This window comes from Pollachius pollachius (assembly GCF_949987615.1).
Source record: "Pollachius pollachius genome assembly, chromosome: 6".
Classification (NCBI taxonomy): domain Eukaryota; kingdom Metazoa; phylum Chordata; class Actinopteri; order Gadiformes; family Gadidae; genus Pollachius; species Pollachius pollachius.
The window spans coordinates 15,905,605-15,922,498 of record NC_136939.1 but is presented as its reverse complement, the minus strand read 5'-3'; the positions used below and the strand labels follow the sequence as shown (position 1 = coordinate 15,922,498).

Sequence of the window (16,894 nt, the reverse complement as noted above, 5' to 3'; positions counted from 1 at the left end):
AAGGCATGGTAATATCCCGCACGTCTGTTAGTATCCATCAGCTCCAGCCTCGTCTAGACCTACACTTCCCTACTCCGAGTCGTTGACTTTCTGAAATGCCTTGGTCTTCAGTCCTCGACCGCTGCATCTTCCTGTGCGGTAGCAGACAGGAAATGATGTGCAGCGTAGAGGAACCGGCCCCTTTTCTTGTATAAGAGGGGGCTGAAATCAGCAGAAGTTAAAGTGCTCTGTACGGTTTAGAATCGCCATTGAGATTTACATTACCATTAGGCTCAATTTAAATTCATTCAAGAGAGAACACAGGCAGAAGTTGAGGCCAGCTCACACCAAAGGTTTTGATGTGCTTTAACTATGTACTATGCCCAAACCAGTATCATAATATATTCTTATGACATCGCTTTGTAAATATTATGATGCTGCAGGCACTGATTGTCCCAAAGGGATATTTGTAAACACAAAAATAAATCAAGAGTCAGAAGGTTTACATGTTATCAGAACTATGGTTAAAAAATGTTGAATAATTATTTCACCTGGCAGTCGTCTCCCTTGGTGCGCACCTCCCCGCTCATGAACTGCTTGTCCAGCGAAGGCGACAGGCCGAAGCTGTTGCCCATGCAGAGCGTCTCCACCCGGGCCTCCGTGTGGCTGATCTCCACTGTTCCGTTCAGGATCACGTACCACAGGTCCAGCTTCGGACAGAGGGGAACGGGACCAATGTGTGAACAGTAAGGAGTAGTCCCAACGATGTTAAACACAATGGCTCCGGCAAATAGGTTAGACAAAGCTGGTTAAGGTTGGTGCTGTGTCACTAGAGGCTTGTCTTGCTCTAGTTGGGAAAGCCACCACATGAGCTACTACCACCACCACCACTTCTACACAAATATGATAGCATTAGCAGATAAGTGGTTGACTGAGCAGTGTCTTCATTCATTAAACCATGCCCATCTTTTGTAAAGTACATACGTATGCATACATTTAATTCCATTCAATGTTACTCACTACTAGACAAGGGTTTCCTACACATTTTCTTGTTGACCTGTAGATTCTGTAGCGAACGTGTTTGGAGAGCTTTGGAGAGGTTTATTGGCCAATTATAGAAGTGGGTTGAGTCTGGAAAGCCGGCTTGTGCTGAATGAGATGTCAGTTAGCCTGTGTATTCACACTGAGACACTCATTATACTATCAGCGCAGTGCTACATTCAAAAACTCATGCCATTCCAGCACTTCTACTTGCTTGTTTATCACTCGAGCTGTTGAAACTAATCTCTCTCTCTCTACCTCTACATCTCGATCTCACTTGGTGAGCCATTGTTGGTTTCTGCTTCAATTCCTCTTATAAGTCTCTCTCTGCATTTCTCAATGTCTATTTTCTTTACCTCATTCTATTATTTCTCTCTTCGGCCGTTACTAGTTCCTTTGTTCTACCCTTTCTTTGGCACTCAAAAGTTGGCTATTTGTCTCTGTGTATAGATAGTTTCTCGTATGTCCTATATCTCTCGCTCTCTCTGCAGAGATAAGAATTTTCCCTCACACAAAAACACATAGCTTTCACACAAACAAAGTGGAAAGTAAGGCATTCAGATATTAACTCTTTCAAATGCTTGCATTTAAGTTTTTTATGTTTTGCATGATTAACTTCTTTAGGTAGATTGCTATGCAAATACATGGAAAAGCAAACACGCAGAGAGCTGAAGTCCATTGATTCAATTGCGTGCTCTACAGCTATTCCTGTTGATTGGTAGGACCTCATTTAATCAGCCATGAAACTTAATTCACCAGTCTAGTGGTGGACCAAATGGTTGGCTGTGACTCTCTGCTGTACGTTGGCAGACATCTTTGTCCAAAAATTGTACTTACAGTGACCAATATGGCGTCTGGGCAATTTAAATATAAAGTAGATAAGGTAAACATAAGTAGTGCGGGTGTGTGTGTGTGTGTGCACGTGTTTACCTCCTGCTTGTCATGCAGCACGATGGTGCCGTCCTGCTCCACCACCTCAAACACCATGACCCCACAGAGGTCCCGGCGCACCGACATGGTCATGTTGGCGAAGGCCGGGAGCTGGTGCATGAACTCCAGCAGCTGCTCTGTGGCAGGATTGGGCCGGGGTGGCACAGAGAGGAGGGAGACACGCAGACACGAACCGTTACTAACCAGGCCTTTTCAAAAGGAGCAAATCGGCTGAAGTAAACACGAAATAAACACATTCATAATTAAAACATTTTAATACACGGACACATCAGCGTGTTCCATTTCATTCACAGGAGAGAGTTTCATTCCAACAGCAGATTTATACACATGTACCGTTATCCTGAGGACACTAAACTGAAGGAATAAACGATGTGACGGACGGTATGAACTTCACTGGAAGAGAACAAGGCAAGCTTTCTAACGTCCCCCGTCCCCGCTACCATCTTTTATCCTTTTTTTATGAAAAGTGGATCCCATCCTCATGTCTCTGTTGCATTAAATGGAACAATGCCAGAAGTGCTGCACCACGTGGGTTGCTGGTTCAACGCTCAGCGCCTCCTGGCAGATATGTTGAAAAGGCTGTTTTGCGTTACACCAGACACATTCTGAAATGCGATGGCTGACTTGCATGGTTGACATTGCTATAAATGTGCGTAGGTGAATGGGAGATATTTCACTGTACAAAAGTGTCTTGGATAAAGACACACAGTATGTCTTGTATAAATACACACGTTATGTATTGTATAAAGAAAGACATAAAGTATGCATTATATAAAGACATAAAGTATGTCTTGTATAAATACACCCAGGACGTCTTGCATAAATACATAGAGTATGTATGTATTTATACTTACATTCATTATAAATACATAAATACAGTCTTGCTGTACAATCTTGCTTGCAGTCTGTTGCTTCACTTTTTTTCCTCTTTCATTCCAAAAATAAAAGTTGAAGACATTGCTCTGCAAAACTCTATTTACTATTTTAATAATTGGGTTGTTAGGAATCGCTAAACAATAAATAATACTAATGGCCTTGGTGGCTACTGATATAACACAGACAGAGTGTGCAAGTGCACACTAGACAGAGTGTGCAAGTGCACACTCTGTCTAGTTCCACACTGTGGAACTAGTCCCACGTGTGTTATCATGCCTACAGAGAAAATCGCAAGCCGCCTTCCCCTTCATCTCGTCTCCAGTGTAGCAGAGGACAGAATGTCCTAATAACACCACCCTGCCCACACAGAATACACAGTCTGGCCACAAAGAAATGTAGCTAACAATCCATTATCTTTCCACAACTATAAAACGTCCCCGTTTTCCATTGTGTTTATCAATGTGGAATACATGTGCTATCCCATGTGGCTGAGGCAAGATGATAAAAACAATTACCGTTGACAAAAGAATAATTGTATTCGAATTGTATTAGCTTATGAATATCTGTATTGACCACTACATATCATTTTGGTTCACGATGCAGGGTTGGCGTATTAGCTGAAATTATTTTTTTCCAAAGTGATAAAATATATTATTTATTTGTTCACTTTCAGGCCATTTTCCAGGAAAAAAATGAAAGAAGGAAAAAAACATGCATCCAAGTAAACATTCAATCCATCGACGCCATGACGCCTCACCGATGTCATCGTCGTTACGGTCGGCCGGGTCTTTCTCCAGGCACTCGCGGACCAGGTCGCGACCCAGCAGGGCGTCTGAGGACCTCTCCAGGTCTTCATCCTCCTCCTCCTCCTCCTCACTGTCCACTGCAGCCTCTGGCAGGCCTGACAGGTCCACGTCCCCCACGTCACTCTCCGTGGCCTGGGACACAAGCAGAGGGGACAGAGAGCGGTCTCCATCAGAGTCTGCAAGCAAGGCAGCTGCAGAACGTTATTAGTTAGCTGGGATGTCATTAACGCTGATGGGGAGTCAACCAGGAAGCTGTGATACGCTTGCCATGAGATAAACACGTCGCATGTTCAGAATAATTCATTACCAACTGTTCGACGCTGTCACGTTCAATGACAGCATTAGGTATCATAATGATTATACAGGTACGTTTTGGGTGATTTTCCAGGGCTTTCAAGGTTACAGCAGGCAAATAGTGACTTGACGCATTAGAATTGCCAGACGTTAAACAGAGGAGAACAAATACAATAGTATTTGTAAACATTAGGCAGTAAAGGCATCTAGTAATGTGTGTAGGCCTTGAGAGATGTTTCATCTAGATATGGGATTTTATTTTTGTCTTTTTGGTCTCACCTTGGTCATGTAATATGTAAAATATCTGTAAAACGTACACATGCATATAAAGTATGAAAGAACTATAACCAAACAAATCCGGGAAATTCTTATTCAAATTTGCAGGTAATTTATTCCTACACCCCTCAATAATTTAATTAGCTGTGCTGAGCTGGCAGATAGTGGACCAGGCAGAGGGTTGCAGGGGGTAGTAGCTCTTGGGCCAAATGGGATTTGAACCTACAACCCCTGAGGGGAGACAAGGGGCTTTCAGGCAGTCGTGGCACAAATTGAGAGACATCTGCTGGATGTTGCTGAAAAACTCTGCACAGAGAGAGACGCTTATGAGCTTGAAATCTGATTTACTTATTCACATCTGTTTGTTATCAATGATATGATTAAAGTGGGATGAGCGTTTCACACAACAAAATACCAATTACCTTTTTTCCCACCTACTCCCTGGTGGGTTCACACCTCAGTCTTTTTGCTTTAATCTCCCAAAACCTTAAATCAATATCTAACTCCTATACTGAAACTATCACTAAAGTCCAAATCACTACTTACCCCCCAAAAAACATTTGAGATATTTAGAAATGACACAGCTTCATATATTTGGTTGCATTGCTGTTAATTAACTCAGAAACCTCCATTCCATTCAGGAAGTGAACAGGTACAATAAGATATGGCCTTATCTGTATTGATTAATCACCACTGTAGTAACTGTGAGTGAGCTCCAGTAGGAAAAAAAAAAGGAACCTAATTAGGTGGCAAAACCAGGTACAAAGGTTTAGCCACTGTGAAGACATGAACACCATCACCAGTGAGCAGGGTTGTGAATAACTCAAATATTTCATGATCGAATAATCAGTGGGTGGTATGAATGAATAATCGATTATTTGATGTGTGCCAACATTCACACAGGCAGCCATGGATAATCGGCAAGAAATCACTTAATATCTTAAACGCAAAAATACAACTACCTGCTAAGTAGTTCCAGTGAAATTGTCTGATGTGAAAAATGCATTAAACTGTAATCAGAAAACACGGTTATATGCTATAGACCCCAGTGGCGGCTGGTGGTTTTTAAAGTGATGGAGGAAGGACTGCGCGCTTGGTTGCCATTGGCCTGCTTGCACTGATTGTGGCATAAGTGTGTGACACTCAAGTGGTTTTAGGGTGTTTTGGTGAACTACAAAATAGCAGGATGGGATAATTATGTGAATTGATACAAATCCACCAGTGGCAGCATTGAAAGCTGGTGGGCAGCATGTCTTGGACTACAAGGGCAGAAGGAAAGGATGCAGAGCCAATTAGTCAAATCAGGCCTACTCTTGATTTGTAAAACTAAATAAAAAAATCTGGGCCAATTTTTGCCCTCAATGACTGAAGCTATTGGTTGTAATTTGGCTATGTTTATTTTCAGCTACAATTGTTTTAAGAAAAATAAAGAAACGATAAGTGACGAAAACTGATGCCATCATGCTCTGAATCATTCACTTACATCCTTTCCACAATATCAAACAGAACGGTCAGAGTAACAAACAATTAAAAGAACAACAAGAACATTATTTCACAACTATTTACATGGGCTGTAAGCCTAACATTGTTTGAGGCAAATGTGGATGTTAATGTATGTTTCAGAATGTTGGTCATGGTGTTAAGCCAACTAAGATTGAGGGACATCATTTATAGATTAAGTCAACCCTCCTCGTGGGCTCCGCCGCCCGGCCGCGGTCAGCCCTGCCCAGCCACATTCCATAGCAACCGATATTCGGTTCTACATAAACCAAATTAACAAGGGGAAATCCTAAGCCACACGAACGTTTTATAGAAAATGAAAGATTTTTTTGCGAATTGATTTGCGAGTTTGCTTTACCAATGATGTAAGTAATATTGAGAATAGATTGTCTTCATATAAAAAAAATAACATAAAGTAACGTCGTCAAACTTTTCCTTTAAATACCCCAGGGGAATACATGAAAGCCTCGACATGTTTCGATTGGTAGTGATTTTCACCTCTTGAAACTGATTTATTTTCATTTTGAAAGAAACAACACATGGCAGCAATGGAAAACGCCATCTCTTGTTCGGTTGTTTAGAACTAAAAATCCGGTTGCCAGGACAACGTGACGTTTTCACTTTAGTACTCTATTGTTCCAGGTATTAGTCAAACCCTCAGGCATTACCAGGGAAACAACGTTATGGCTTATGAAAAACTTTATATTTGAATCAGAAAAAATGTTAACGGTCCAAATGTCAAAAATCGAATTTGACCCTCGGGAACGAATAATCGAATAATCGAATATTCTGACCCATCCCTACCAGAGAGCCTATTTTACACCTTTGAACACCTTTTTGACATAGCGGGTAGAGTTCACACAGAGAGAACACAGTGTATAGTACACTGTGTCGATAACAAGTACACACTGTATGCTTCACACTGAAACAGTCACGACAAAGTTTTCTTTTACGTTTTTCACTGAGATCAAGCCAAATGAATTGCTCCAGAACAAATCTGTGGTTGTTGATGAATGCGTCAAGACAAGCGTTTCGGATCTTTTGCAGAGACATTGGTTCGAGAGGCCGGTCACTCAGAAAGCATCTGTTTAGCTGCAGGGTCAACGACCTGATCATTAGACCGTTGGATGGAGCTTTAGTTAACAAGGCCATAAGCCAGGGGTATTCAATACTAATTCACAGTCCAGTTAGAGAATATTTCCTCAAGAAAAGGTCTGGAACATCTGAATGTCAAACTTGCCTAATGATTTAGTACCATATATATATATTGAAGTAGCTAGTAGTTGTATCAATGTCTGTTTGTAGTAAACAACTTTTACTGAAGTCAAATAAAAAAGTACAATTCCGTAATATTTAAACAAAAACTATTGTCCTTTTATCACATTGAACTGGACGGATCATAAATAATAAGTACTTGAATAAAAAATACATTTTCTTTTCTCATTTCAAGTAAAATAGGAGTGCAAATCAAATGCATCACAGAAGGAGCTTTGGAACAATTTGCATCTTAAAATAAAGTGCTCCACTTTAGAAAAATGTGACATAAGGAAGGCTATTGCTCAAGTAACATATTGTAACACTTGAACAGCTTTGACGCCTACTATCTCTTTCTTACCCTCTCATAACCCACACCCCCGCTTCCTTTGGTTCAGGGAGAGAAGTGCGCTCTAGCTTGTCCTGCCAGGATTCTGACTCCGGGCTTGAATGGTGTCAGGGCAATTCTCATACACATGTAAAGGCAGGCGCTGATTGCCGAGGCTTGAACACTATTGGGTGGTTTATAGTGGAGAGAGCTGCCTCACAGCTGAAGGGTGAGCAGACCATGGTCAACATGTACAATCACCACGGCCTCGGAACATATGAGACATGCTGCTTTTGAGCTGCCGTGTGTGACGAATGAACAAGTCTGTCCATACTTGAATAAATGCTGTTTTTGCATACCTCTTCTACCTTTACTGTTTATGGTGCGCCACGTTAAATTATATACTTGTGTCAAAACTGGATTGGATAGATTTGAGATCCCTAGGCAACTAAACCAGTGACGTATTGGCGTAACGCCATAAAAGCTGCTCCAGTAAAACTAGAACCGCTCAGTCACAATGTACTAATTCTCAACACTTTATGCGTTATAGGTCCGTGCCAGATAGGATGACGGTCTGCCTATTAGTAACCTCACCATCAACCGCTGAACAGACAGAGCTCTACTCATCCACACACACTTCTCGTGATCGGAGGAGAGCGTAGCGTTCACAAGCTGGCTTGCAAGAGACTGGGAAAAACATTGAATTTGACAAGTTTTTCCTTTTCTACCCAATCAACAAAATCATGACAATGAGCTAAGATGAAGTTGCAAAACAATTCATACACATCCACTGTTTGAACAACATTAAAACAAAATGTATTATTTACAAAGTAAAGGAGCCTTTAGTGGTAGAGTGGTTCCTGTATAAAGATTTACATTCTGCCTCTTAAGCTGAAAGCGTTGAGACGAAAGGAAGGTGCAAGATCATTATACAAAAGTAAAAAAATAGCAGGAGCAGCATAGCAAATAGGACGAGAATAACATGAAAAGTAAGCGGTTTCTTTGTGCTGTGGGGCAGCACAAGCTAAGTCATTAAGATGTAGGGAAACAATCAAGGGGGAACAGCCAGTGTATGGCCGATGATAACATCACCTGAGGGGTGTGTGAGCCGGCAGGGTGGTACCTCACTCTCCGGATTGGCTAGGATAAGGACTGCCTACCAAGACTAAATTTGTAGGTCAGCAGTCGACTTATCTCAGAGATGGAGACGGATGGAGGTGAGCCCACTATTGTACAATGAACAAACCATGGGGTCACTAGGTTTATGCCAGGTTGTTGATATTTTAACCAACACTGGTATTTAGAAATCAACAAAAACACACAATGAGACGTGCTCCCTTCAAAAGTTACCAAAGGGGAGTGTAAAGATTAATTAGATGAAAAGACCATGAATCAGTAAAGGTCGAGTCGATGCTGAACCTTCCAAGTGAAGATTTTCGAACAAGGCCATGGAGTGATTACCAGAAGCTGTCCGAGGCAAGTCTCAAAAAGCTCAGGCGTCAATTTGAAAATTGTGTGTTGTCTTGAAGTTGAGTAATAAAGTCATTTCAGCAAACATATTAACACAAAGTTTGCATAAAATAGTAACGTACGGAAAGGCAGTGCTTTTCCATACATTTCTGGACAATCCTACCATCCTGATATGACCAGCACACCCCAGACGGTGTGTTAAAGGTTACAATCAGCCACATTAGAGGCAGAGATGGGAGGGTAAATTCAACTGGTAAAGTTCAACTCTGTTTGCGTGGGTGGCCTGCCCTCCACAGCAGGGGTGTTGGAGATGGAGGACTAATCACACATGCATCGACAACACAGACACATTAATGACCAAGCAGGTGTAAGAAGGACGGGGTGGGAGCCAGACTGCAAGAGTCATACGTGCATGCATGTTACAAACAGAACATGCATTTGCCTTGAATCGTACGGTGCAAAGAATTATTTTATAATGAATTAATAATTGATAATACAAATATACAGACAAAAACAATAACAGATAGCTTGTCAAAAAGTATGTATGGTAGAAGTACCTGATATAAATCTGATAGGCTGCTGCTCCCTGAGTCGCTGGCAATGCTGCATCCTGATTGGCTGGGTGGCACATGCATCACCTGCTGGTGGGCGTGGTCGGTCAGGTGCATCTTATTCAGGTCCGCTGGAAGCTGCAGCGAGAGGGAAGAGAGGACATAAGTTCAAGAACAAAATAATAATAATGAAAATAATAAGTGACGCAAAACAGAATAATACAGACGACGACACAAAGAGACCGTCGCACGGACACCAAGCCCTGTCTAGAGACGAGTGGCTGCACAATGCAATATTAAAGACCGCCAGTCTAGGGGTACCACCCACTACCCCTCTCCCTCTAGGCCCGACCCACACCACTAAGGGAGTCCCGTGTGTGTGTGTGTGTGCATGACACATAATTGAGAACACAAACATGAAAACATGAATTCATTCAAGCACACAGGAGGAGCATTGCCTTCCCGGCCGGGTTGAAATTCATAGCTTCAGTCATATTGAAATAGATCAACAACTGTACGATGTTTGATTGGCCATAAGATGGCCCATGTCACACACACACACACACACACACACACACACACACACACACACACACTTCATGCCTGACATTTTTACTTCCAATTGAGTGAAATCCATTTCCCATTAGAGGGCACGACACAACTGCCGTCCCATTGAGAGATTAACCTGGACCAATAAAGCATATGATTGCCATTATTGACATGAGTGGTGAGAGGGATAACTGCACAAGTAATTGACCTCACATACACACAAAGAAACACAATCACACTTACAGTACATACTGCTGAATGTAGTATAGTGTTCTAGTCCCTAGCTTTATACAGGAATAGAGTGCAAGCGATTCTCTTACAGTGTGTGTGTGTGTGTGTGTGTGTGTGTGTGTGTGTGTGTGTGTGTGTGTGTGTGCGCGTGTGCTTCTGTAAGGAATACCATAACATTAAGTGTGTACCCATCCCTCCGGTTCTCTAACACGCAGAAACAGAGGGTCATGTGGCTGGGCTCACTGGGCGTCTCCCCTTTAGCTCATATATTAGTGATGATTAAAGGATGGGGATTAAATATACATGCACATGACTTCCCCTAAGCCTGTAGGAAATCCATCATGGAAACCTAGGTGGGCACCATCATGGTAAACACACAAACACATGCATGATCGTCTCTCTCTCTCTCTCTCTCTCTCTCTCTCTCTCTCTCTCTCTCTCTCTCTCTCTCTCTCTCTCTCTCTCTCTCTCTCTCTCTCTCTCTCTCTCTCTCTCTCTCTCTCTCTCTCTCTCTCTCTCTCTCTCTCTCTCTCTCTCTCTCTCTCTCTCTCTCTCTCTCTCTCTCGTCCTATGGCTTTAATCCATTGGCTTTTATCAATTGAATCTGCTAAGCCTAGTTCACCCTCTAACAAGGCTAATTGATTAAATGCCACAGTCAGGCAGGTCAGACTTGCGGTAACACATAAAACGAGGCCCCATTATAAAGCACACCGCCACCCTATACAAAATTAATTCTTTGTTCTGCAGACACAGCAATATTTTGTACCGGCCAGCCAGTGTGTTCTTGCTGACATTACAACCTCAGTTTCAGAAACCAACAATGTATACTCATATACTGGGGCCGACTCATGTGCATGCTCCACACAGGGAGTAGAGAACCAACCGGGGTTGTGGCAAACTGGTAATGACACAACAACAGCAAAGTTACGTGTAAAAAAAAAACAACTCCGGCCTGCAGATGTCAGCAGTGTTCATATCTGCCAGGACGTGACCGAACCAGAGAAACAGGAAGCTCAATATGGAAGGGGATCTGATTAGTATCTCTCTCACACACACACACACACACACACACACACACACACACACACACACACACACACAGTCCTGTAGGGAGGCCATAATTCAGGGATGATGAATCAAGCGGCAATGTTACTGTTTGCCAAATATTGTTTAACAGGAAGAAGTTCATAGCGACTAATTACTTGAAACAACAACACTTACACAACAACTAAATACACACGCAGGCACCCAGACACATCACAGGTGAGTGGCACATGACTTTAGCTTGAACTTTTTTCATACAGCCTCACGTACAGTAAACAAATAGTACATTCTACTACTGATAAGGATGATTAAGAAAGAGACAAGGGGAGAGGAAGAAACGCTGTGTTTTGCTTTGTGCCTGCAGCATGCGTACGTGGGTGTTTGAGGGGTTGATGGCTGGTTTAAGCAGCCTCAACTGGCCTGGGTCTTGCTGATTAGACTCAACGTTCACATGGTAACCCAGCCATCACCACACACACTCAGACATGGCAGCACGCAACACCGGCTCTATTTATCATTGTCCACTCTGCAACTAACCGGTTTAAACCCCATCACCCTGTGTCCTGGTGTCGGAGGCTCCCAGCAAAAGTCACCAACACTCGACAACATTGCTACAGTGCGCGTGTTAGTGTCAGAGACAGATGGAGTGTAATTATGGATATGTGCATGGATGAGCAGAGTAGAGCCACTGGGGGCTGGAATGGGGACGAAAACACAAATAGTCTTGAATATTATCTTCAGGAAAACAATTCTACTACTGTGTGTATGTTTGTCTAACTTGCTAGCGGATACAATTGTATTTGACAAGGGCTGTCAATCGATAAAATGCAATGTGGAATGCAATGCTGTGCGGAAGCAGCATATAAACAAACTAAAAAAAGGCAGGAGTTTGTCGTTTCACAGTTCTGAAGTGACTTATCACCTGTTGGCATACTAGGGGGAATCAGGTGCCAGCAGCTGGCAGACTCAGCACAGAGCCCAGCCAGATCAGACAAGGGGGTCGACTCTTTACTGCCAAGGGGGAAACGTCGCAACCAGGGCCAATGGTCTATTCCGCTGTCCTCGGCAACCTGCAATATCTTTTCTGTTCCTGTATTAATATTCTGTTACGTCTGCTATATGTCAAGCATCCTCGGGTCCCTTGAGAAGCACTAAACAAATCCTAGTATTATTATTATTAATAAAAGAACCCTGACCTCACTGTTTGTCAAAGCGAGGCCAGACCTGAGTCCGAGAGAAAGAGAGATAGTTATTAGAGAGAGAGAGAGAGAGAGAGAGAGAGAGAGAGAAACGCTCTTATTGTAAGTCGCTTTGGATAAAAGCGTCTGCTAAATGCCCTAAATGTAAATGTAGAGAGAGAGAGAGAGAGAGAGAGAGAGAGAGAGAGAGAGAGAGAGAGAGAGAGAGAGAGAGAGAGAGAGAGAGAGAGAGAGAGAGAGAGAGAGAGAGAGAGAAAAGTCGAAGGATAAGCAGAGAGAGGCAGAGAGAGAGGGAGAGAGAGAGGCAGAGAGAGAGAGACAGAGAAAAGTCGAAGGATAAGCAGAGAGAGAGGCTGAGAGAGAGAGGGAGAGAGAGGCAGAGAGAGAGAGAGAGAGAGGCACAGAGAGAGAGAGCGAGAGAGAGGCAGAGCGAGAGAGCGAGAGTGAGAGAGACATACACAGAGACAGACAGACAGACAGACAGACAGACAGACAGACAGACAGACAGACAGACAGACAGACAGACAGACAGACAGACAGACAGACAGACAGACAGACAGACAGAGAAATACAGGAAGAACATGGAAGAGCAAGTGGGCCACTCAAACGGGTTTTTGCTCGTCTAACACTTGACGGGCCACTTCTGAACTTCTCTAATCGTTTGCGGTCGGAAATGCAGGCAGACCTCGAGTGTTTGATTAGGGACAAGTTCTTCATTATCAGATCATAGCAGGCAGTGGATAGAATTCACATGCATAGAATTCAGTTGTTTTCCAGAAGCAAGACCGAACACACATAGAGAGATGTACTGATGCAGTGGCTTCGGTCGGTAGAATTGATCTTTCAATGAAGTAGACCATCAAAGAACAACCAACGCAAGGGTAGGCAATGTGGAGAAACCATCCTGAGTGAGCTAGATTTTAAAGTATCCATCTGCTTCAGGCCTCCCTCTGAAGCCCCCTCCCTCCAAAGCCCCCTCCCTCCAAAGAGCCCCCCTGCCTCCAAAGCCACCTCCCTCCAAAGAACCCCTCCCTCCAAAGAGCCCCTCTCTCCAAAGCCCCCTGCCTCCAAAGAGCCCCTCCCCAAAGTGAATTTGGGGGGTGGGGGGAAGGAGTGACGGAGTGACACTGAAGGAGACCTTTATTACGGACACCAATCAGATGTGATTGTTGGAGGGTCATGCCAGCGGGTCCTAGTGGTGCTCATCAGTCTCTGGGAGAGGAAGATTGGGAAAAAGGACGAGGGGACAGTGTTGTTGTGAATGTGTGATAGTGTGACTGTGGGTTGATGCAGGTAGACGACTGCAGTCAAATGACAAAATAGATGGGTTCTGTGTGACACTGAAATTCACGATGGCCCCACCCGTCGTTCAACTGTCTGTGACTCCAATTCTTCTCCAGCTGGAGGTGCAAACATAGATAGTATGCAGCGCTTGTTTTGGCCTGCCTGAAACACAGGGCAGGTACAGGCTTTACAGCCGCAGATATAAATATAATTAGTATTTGGCCGCAGATATGAAGAGTTTCTGGTGGTGCTTATAAGCAGTTTCAATTGCTTTACTTTCCGTGTGAGAATGAATGGCTTTCTGACAGCCATGGTATTTGAACCCTTTTTAGCGTTTCGCCCCAAGATGAGCACCTTTTTATTTATAGTAGCTTGGGTTATTCAGCTAAGGCTATTGTTCTATACGGTGTTCACGTTGTAGCAAGACTGTCTTCAGAAAAGGCACAGTCTTGCTCAACAATTCTTCTTTGTAAAAAATGTAGCAGTAACATGTTCATTCACAGTCAATTGCACAAATTATTTCACATATGGATGGATGAGATCATATGAATATGAAGACATGAGGGGATGTCGTGAGACGTGTGTCTCGCCTATCAGGAAAGAAGGTTAATTATTGAGAGATATGGGTTAGTCCCATATATTCCAATTGAAGTGAGACTTGACCTTTATGCACTTCCCCTCTGACCTCAAGCTTGCTGCATGCTACCAAACGGACGCTTAACGTCAGCTTGATGCTAAACGCTCAGTGTGTAAAAAAAACAGAAAGGGAAAGAGAGGGAGACAAGGAGGGATACAGGAAGACTGAGCTTTTCGTAGCACAGGCAAAGACAGAACCGTTGAAAAAGGCAAACAAAAAGAGAGGGACAGAAAGAGACAGAGAGAGGGAGAAAGAAAGACTATATATATGTATGTGTGTGTGTGTGTGTGTGTGTGTGTGTGTGTGTGTGTGTGTGTGTGTGTGTGTGTGTGTGTGTGTGTGGCGTAGCCTGGCCTTGCCTGGTCTGGGTGAGCCTAATGCAGCCCATATCGATCTTTATCACCCCCACTTCCTGTGCATTTGATACTCTAGACTCCTCCAGACCTCCTAAAAGCACCACCGCCTCCTAACACATACACATTCTTTCATCCATCTGAATCTCTGTTTCGTTTCTTTGTCTCTTTTTCCCTCTCTGTCTCCGTCCCTCTCCCTCCCTCTTTCCGACTGTCCCTCGTCTCAGTCTTTTGCACCTTGTCCCTCAACCCATCTCGGTCTCCATCTCCTTGTGTCCCGCTCTTCCCCCTTTCTCTCACTCGTTTAGCAGAAGGCCCCTCTGTATTGACATCCTAGCAGCATGTCCGTCCTAGTATGCCAATCAGTCACACTAGGACGTCTAAATCTGTCAAGGCCGATGCTGAGAGGCAGAGGTGTTTCACAATCTGCACCAAAGGTCAGCTACGTGGTCATTGAGCAGATACTGTTATTTAGTGTGTATTATTGGCATAGATACAGGTTATGAAGGATGTGCACGAGAAGGGGTTAGGCTTTGGGGCTTAAACCCAGAACTTTTGGGTTAGGAGTTCAAACCCAAGCATCTATGACCGTGCCCTATTTGTTTTACTATAACACTACTACTAGAACAATGCCTGTGGACCGTGGGCGGTTGCATCGAGGATTCGGCACTCGATTCAGAACTGTTACAACCTTAATCAAGTAAATCTTTAACAAAGGAAACCCTTCCTTTTATATGTGACTTAAGTCTGTAACCGATGATATCAACCTTGAGTATCAAGTGTGTTGTGAAACTTGTGAATCATGACTCCCGCGCGGTCTTGACCTAATCAGATGGCTGCACTGAACAGTCGATAGTTGATATGAAGGAGTAATTAATCTCTCTTCTTCCAGTCAATAGAGGGCTCAGCGGCTAAATGTAGCCTGTTGTCTTATCTGCTTCAGTGGTGAATATGAGACACACTGAGAGACAGCCAAAACCTCCAGCTAAACTCCTGGCTTCAAAAAGAGAGGTAAGCGAGGTTGTATGGACATAAATATGTTTTATATATCTCTTGTTCAACAAAAGGATAAAAAAACAAATAAAAAATCAATACTGGTTCCATGGCATTCCAGCACAACAGAGGAGTTTTTCATTCCCAATGCACGGAATTAAACCACCATGTTCCAATCATGAATTGAAACTTAAAATAGCAAGCTGGGAAATGTCTGCTGTGTCCGTCTGTCTCTCTTGCCCGGCGTCAGCACTGATATGCCACACACACACAAAAAAAAGAAGATAAAAGCCTCATAGGTGCTTTGGCGGCAGAGGGGCTGTAGAACAGAATTAGAAAGAAAGAAACACTTACTACGATTACTAAAAATCATACCCTGTTATTATAATTATCATCATAATTACATTACATTTTTTGTGAAGACATGCATCAATTGAAACCTCTGAATATCGTAGAATACAACAACAATTGGCCCACTGACCTAATGGAGCAGCTCCGCTGTCCTACATAGTGCATGAGTCACTGTCATCTGATGCCAAAGTGCCATCTGAACAGTCAATATTTCAATACAAACAGCCTGAGCCATCAGCCCCCCAGACACAGAATAAAGCCATCCGAGTTTAGCTATATTATTGGAGATAGAGGCACAAAAACTGAGCAAATAAAATGATTTTTCTTCTCTAAAATAAGCAAATTAGATTAATGAATGAAATGGCCGAATCGAAGTCCAAATGGGCTGAGAGATGTTACTCTTATTTTTTCCTTTATTTTTTCCTTTCCTTCAAACCATTTTCGGTCATTTCATCCATTCTCTCTGACTCGCTCTGTCTTGCAAAGGGTGGGCAACAACACAATGGAAAAGGCCAAGGAAGTCCCAAGAAAAAGTATAGTCAAGGATTTGGGCTCATTCCAACCAGAAACCACAGTGAATGGAACTTCACTTACTCTCTATGTTGTACTGTGCCATCAGAGAGAGAGGAGGTTGAGAAGGAACTTAAAACTATACACTGAATTGTACACATACACTTCAGTGCTGCTGTGGTTGAACTTCTTTTACAAAATGGCTCAGCAAGGAAGCGCAGAACAACAAGAACTAGCACTCAGCCGCATGCCGCTTGCAGCTTTGAACTAGGACAGTAATTCTGAAGCCTTAGCCCAGTGTTTTTCTTTGCAAGCTCCACCCATTCACTGCTCTCTGATGGAACTCAGTTGAGAAATAAACTGTCTTCCAATGGTTGAAACTGCACTTGGCAAAGAGTGATGTAATTATTCCCACTG

General features: G+C 43.2%; 1 protein-coding gene across 5 annotated transcripts in view; it reads right to left on the bottom strand.

Moving 5' to 3' along the window:
• Nucleotides 1–16,894, bottom strand: part of rapgef6 (Rap guanine nucleotide exchange factor (GEF) 6) — a 98,021-nt gene that overhangs the window by 37,683 nt on the left and 43,444 nt on the right. For all 5 annotated transcript variants that reach the window (XM_079738538.1, XM_079738539.1, XM_079738540.1 and 2 more), the window contains 4 exons: nt 9,333–9,464; nt 3,605–3,785; nt 1,951–2,087; nt 531–689 (listed from right to left, as the gene is read on the bottom strand). In XM_079738538.1, coding sequence (XP_079594664.1) covers nt 531–689; nt 1,951–2,087; nt 3,605–3,785; nt 9,333–9,464 — 609 coding nt within the window. The remainder of the gene's footprint in view (nt 1–530; nt 690–1,950; nt 2,088–3,604; nt 3,786–9,332; nt 9,465–16,894) is intronic.